Source organism: Juglans regia, chromosome 3 (assembly GCF_001411555.2).
Source record: "Juglans regia cultivar Chandler chromosome 3, Walnut 2.0, whole genome shotgun sequence".
Classification (NCBI taxonomy): Eukaryota; Viridiplantae; Streptophyta; class Magnoliopsida; order Fagales; family Juglandaceae; genus Juglans; species Juglans regia.
The window spans coordinates 35001011-35006250 of record NC_049903.1 but is presented as its reverse complement, the minus strand read 5'-3'; the positions used below and the strand labels follow the sequence as shown (position 1 = coordinate 35006250).

At 36.7% G+C, this 5240-nt stretch overlaps 1 protein-coding gene across 1 annotated transcript; it reads right to left on the bottom strand.

Moving 5' to 3' along the window:
- Positions 1-2511: 2511 nt before the first annotated feature.
- On the bottom strand, positions 2512-4681 carry LOC118347893. Its single transcript, XM_035687990.1, has 3 exons — positions 4454-4681; positions 4103-4373; positions 2512-2995 (listed from the first exon to the last, which is right to left on the bottom strand). The coding sequence occupies exons 1-3, from the start codon at positions 4664-4666 to the stop codon at positions 2748-2750; spliced, it is 732 nt and encodes a 243-aa protein (XP_035543883.1). The 5' UTR covers positions 4667-4681; the 3' UTR covers positions 2512-2747.
- Positions 4682-5240: the final 559 nt, after the last annotated feature.

Genomic DNA, 5240 nt, shown 5'->3' with positions numbered 1-5240 from the left:
AGCATTGTTCATTCAAGCAGGATCTTTTCCCAATCCGATTCGGAAGTCCCGAATAACCTGAGCCGATAATTGGATTACCCACCTCCCATACCCAAGGTGGGTACCGATATAGGATGTGGATATCGTGTTTAAAACCCGAAACCTTGTTATTTTTCTTTTAATTAAGTTTATTTTCAAAATGAAGAAATGTTACTATATCACCCTAGTTATACCACTCACGATGTCCCATTGACGTAGTACCACCATTTGGTACCATGTGGTTTATTAAAAAAATAAAAGAGTTAAAAACACAAACATAAAACTGGTAGAGGGAACCTAAGTTTTCCGTCTTCCTCTTTTTGTGTTTTCTGACGCCATTTTATTTTGAATATAATTTTTTTTTATTAAACCATGTGGTACCATTTGATAGTGTCACATCAATGGGGGCAAGGTGAGCGGTAGAAATGGGGCGGCATAGTACCAATTTATAAATGTGGTACCATTTGCAATGTGACGCTAATCCAACTGGATCCTCATCTTCGATAGATTTCCTGCTCTCTCTCTGTCTGTCTCTCTCTCTCTCTCTCTCTCTTCGAAACCGTAGCCTCTCTCCAATCTCAAACCTCCACCGCCGTTTCTCTCTGCTAGACCTTTTGGCAAGTTTCTCTCTCTCCAATTTCTCTCTCGTTGGTTTCTAAAAATTTTAATTGGAAGTTTCAAGTTGGGATGATTTTTGTCATGGTTTCTTGTATGTTGTCTGATTTGGTTCTATTCCTTTTTGTTGAGGAAGATTGTTGTTTACTAAACTAGATTCTTAAGAATACTTGCGTCTAGAAACAGAAAACCAAGTAGAAGTTGGTTTGTGGTCTGCCTGAATAGAACTACCATATTCTTGAGCAAAGGCGTCGGTAGCAGTCGGTGAATATTCTAGGTTGTAGGAATTAGGATTATCTAACATTCTTAATTTGAACTACGTTTTTAAGAGAGAGAGAAATTCTACATAAGAGCCTAATACCACACATCTCCACCTAATCAACATGTGATTTATCATTTATGTCTTTCTATTTTAATGCTTAAATATGTGTGGGTTTAAATAAAATGGCAAAAATGACAAATCACATGTTAGTTAAGTGGAAGTGTCTGGTGTAAGATCTCCTTGTAGCATTTTTCTAAGAGATTATTTCTTTTTTCTTTTAGATTATGTTTGTGAACAATTAAATGAACACCTCACTTTTTTCTTAAATAATTAACCAAACCAAGATATTATTTTTCTTTCGTAAATTATTATGTAGGAGGTTCACCTTATTGCTTCTCTAGTTCTTAATTACTTTGGAGCTGTGGTTATAATATTGAGAGGAATGATGAAATTGTTAGATTTACAGCCTATCGTTGTCATAAGAGTACTCTTTGGTTACAAAAATTGAACTCTCTTATCAAACTACCTTTTGTTCGAACTTCGGTAGTCTGTTGATGGAAAAAGCTTGCGTCTTTTACTGAGAAAAAGCTAATGAGGCAGTCAACAAGACACGTGTTATATGTATATCCAGTAAGTATTAAAAAATAAAAATGCACAATAAGCATGCCACATTAGCATAAATATTAATAAAATAAAACAAAGTTCTTATTGGATATATGGATGACACTTCTTATGATTAGTTTACGTGGGAATTGATTGCATCTCGAGTTTTTTCCGTCAATAGAGTAACATAGTTCCGACGGAGGTACCATTTTAGAATATGACACTAACCCAATGACTAACTTGAAACTTTTTACACCCTAGATATCAATTTATAAAAGGTCCGAAACCCAGGGATCTTAAGAGTAATCTTTCCTTAAAAATTAACCTTGCATTAAATGTGATAATTTCAGTAAATCAAAATAAAATAGGTTGGAAACAAATGGTTTGTGCTTTCTTCTACTCAGGAGAATTAAGAATCCTTGCACTAGTTGTGGCAGCGATTAATTCAGCACACAGACGAATCACCAAAAGTCAATAATGGCATGCAAATCAAATGCTTCTCTGGGTATAATTCGACCTGAGATTTAATTTAAGTCAAACAGGAGACTATAAAGGCTAATGAAACGATTATTGTGATTTGTTAATATGAAATGTAGCGTCATTGGAAAGCTTGACTGCCTGTGGTGCAGGGAGTATATATTTTCCTTGAAAATGAGTTTGCACTGGCTTTTACATATGATCGCACCTGGACAAACAAACATCTACAAATATAATCGCACGTGGAAAGCAAACAAAGACTTGCATGTTAATTGCTAGATCTGAACAAGAGTTGTGCTAGGCTGCCGCTAGCTTTGACCGCCTAGCACAAATGTTTGTTTTTATTTTCTTTTCATTTTTCTTTTCATATTTTTTTAACATATTTAAATATTTTTAAGAAATAAAAAAATACATCAATATACAAAAAATCACTTTCTTAATTATTAAGTAAAAAAAACAATTAAATACAGAAGAAGTCAAAGTGAGAGGGCAAAATGATGGGACAAACTAGCATTTTGCTTTGTACAAACATCACCGCATCGCAATCAGGCTACCTATATTCCCGAAAAAAGCCAATCTACAAAATACTTGTTCATAAGAACCACACAAATCAAATGATACAATACAAGATCACTTTGAAAGCCTCGTGAAAAAGGGCAGTGCCCTTACGTTATCCCATGATGATTGATATATGATACAGAGCCAAATGAAAAACCAATCCTCTGGCAGCAATCTTATAGCGCCCACAACAAATTAATGAACAATCTAAATTTCAGTTAGACCACACATGAACCAGACCATGCCGGTTACCCGTATAAATCTCATTCCTTTCTTCGTCATAGAAAAGGGCAGTGATGTCTTCCAGAGCCTCTGCAACCGTGCTCCTCACCCTGTAGTGATCTGGCTGTTTTGAGCTGCCTGCACTGCTGCTGCACTCATCGACCTTGGGACAGCTGCTGCTTGCAGTTATTTTAGCCAGGCATTTCCCAGTCAAGATGTTACTGATATTGACAGACCCAGCTGCATCCAAAAGTAAACAATGAGACTACAGTTCTGATTCCACCCACCTAAAATATTCTCCTCGTGAAATAACCTAACTTCAAGCATCAAATAGTGACAAACCCACAACTCTGATGTGATCTTCATGCGCTTTATTATGAAACAAATGCAGAAATTGAATAAAACCTCCCACCATCGTTCTTATTCAAGAAAATAAACACTTGACAATTCAAATAAACAAAGAAATTAAGTTCTATAAAATATGCACAACCTTGCAGATGCAGGAATATCTAAAATTTCTATAATATTGTGGCCTTTGTAATAACCAAAGAAAAGCCCAAGCACATCTGGGCCCATACCCCAAAATGGACCAGTCAAAATATTGCAATTAGAGCCACTTGGAATCATCATAATGGACAAGAATTTCTCCCTCAAAGCAATCTAGTATCCATTCACCACTCCCTCATACTATACTTGGGGTACGACACCCTTGCCATACATCACAAAAATTGAAAAAGACCGACTTCAACATGAATTCAGATCAAACTACCAGCCAAACCACTACACAAAATGGACCGTAAAAAGCCACAGTTGCAGAAAAATAATTATATACTCAAATTCAGCTGTTAGGGTTATAACTAGCCAAAAACAAAACCAACCGAAATTCATCAGAAATGAAACGATCCCACCTTACCCAAGAAATACTTACGCAAATTAATCAGATGAGCGTTTATTAAACCTGGTAGCCAAAGCAAAGCAACCATGTATTCTAAATTTTGTTTAGTAAACCAAGAATAATTACTCTAGATCTCAAGTTAACCAAAACCAATTAGCAATTCTTGTGGCCAATCTGAAATAAATGCATCATGGTTCTCCAGCCAATACTACAAAGCAGAACTCAAATGGACTTCAACAGAATGTGACTGCTTTAGGGTATAAGTAATATGTTACTGCCTTATTCAGTACCTTTTTCCCCCACAAAATTATTAATTTAGGGTTCACTATGTGAAAAATTATAAGGTAAGGCAGATTTGATTTCGAAAGAAGTTCCACAGGCAATCATACAAATTAGGGTCACGTAAGCAAGGCTAGCGATAGCCATCAATCATTGGACCTTTAAATAATTACCATTTCCTTCCATCCAATGATCGTCAGAATCTGCCTTGCAGTAAGATATGATAAGGTCCTGATCACTTGTAATATATATGTTATTTGTATTGCAGTCAGGATGCCATAAAAGGTGATCCTCAAATGATGTCACAAGCTCCCCACGAAAGTTCCAAACAGCAACTGTTCGATTCCTGAATGTCAGGAACAACTGGTTCTCATACAGAAAGATAAATGCTGATGGAGTCATGAACTCAGTTCTGCTAACTTCCATCAGCTCAGCATTTCGAACCTACATTCAAGGGAAATGATATTTAAAAGGTTAGGATAATCAGAGGCTGCTAGACAATGCCAAAAGAGACGACGACTTACATCAAGAATCTGAAGGTTTTCATTTTCTTGCTTAACAAGAAGCTTCTCATTGAATTGTTCTATGAAGTCCACCTTCTTGCTTCGATGAAGTAGATGATTGAATGATTTGAGAACTGTGCCATCTTCTATTGATAAAATCTTGAGAGGGACGTGACTGCTTATCCTATTGAAAATCAATAACATGATTCCTGGACTGTACCAAAAAGTAGACATGATAGGGGTTAAGATGAAAACATAAGCAGTGTGATGCAGAAAGTACAACATCAGAGCAAGGGAATGAAACTTCATAAAAAGCTTGGTTCAGGCAAGCAAATAAGAACCAATCACCACATACACAATCGCACATAAAGCCACACGTAACAAAATTACAAAAAGGGCACCACAATGCACCTAATTTATTGTGATTCTTTTTTTTATAAGTAGTATACTGTGATTCTTGCCAGGAATCAAAAGCAAACGCCTACCAATGCTTACTAGACAAATCAGTTACCTGTCAACAAAATGAACCCGTGGACCATGAGATCTTCACATTAACATAAAAACCAGATGTTAAATAGGATAACTAAAAGAGGCAGACAGCAAGCACCCAAAATGGCATGCTGTCTTCATTGCAAACCATAGTTTTTTCTATAGGTAAAAGTAGGGGTGTGCAAAATTCCGAGAATTCCGACTCCGTCCGACCTCCGCTCCGATGCCGACTCCGACGGAGTCGGAGTTGTCGGAATTCGGAGTCGGAATTCGGAGTAGCTCCGAATAATTATTCGGAGTCGGAGTTGGAGCTCCACTC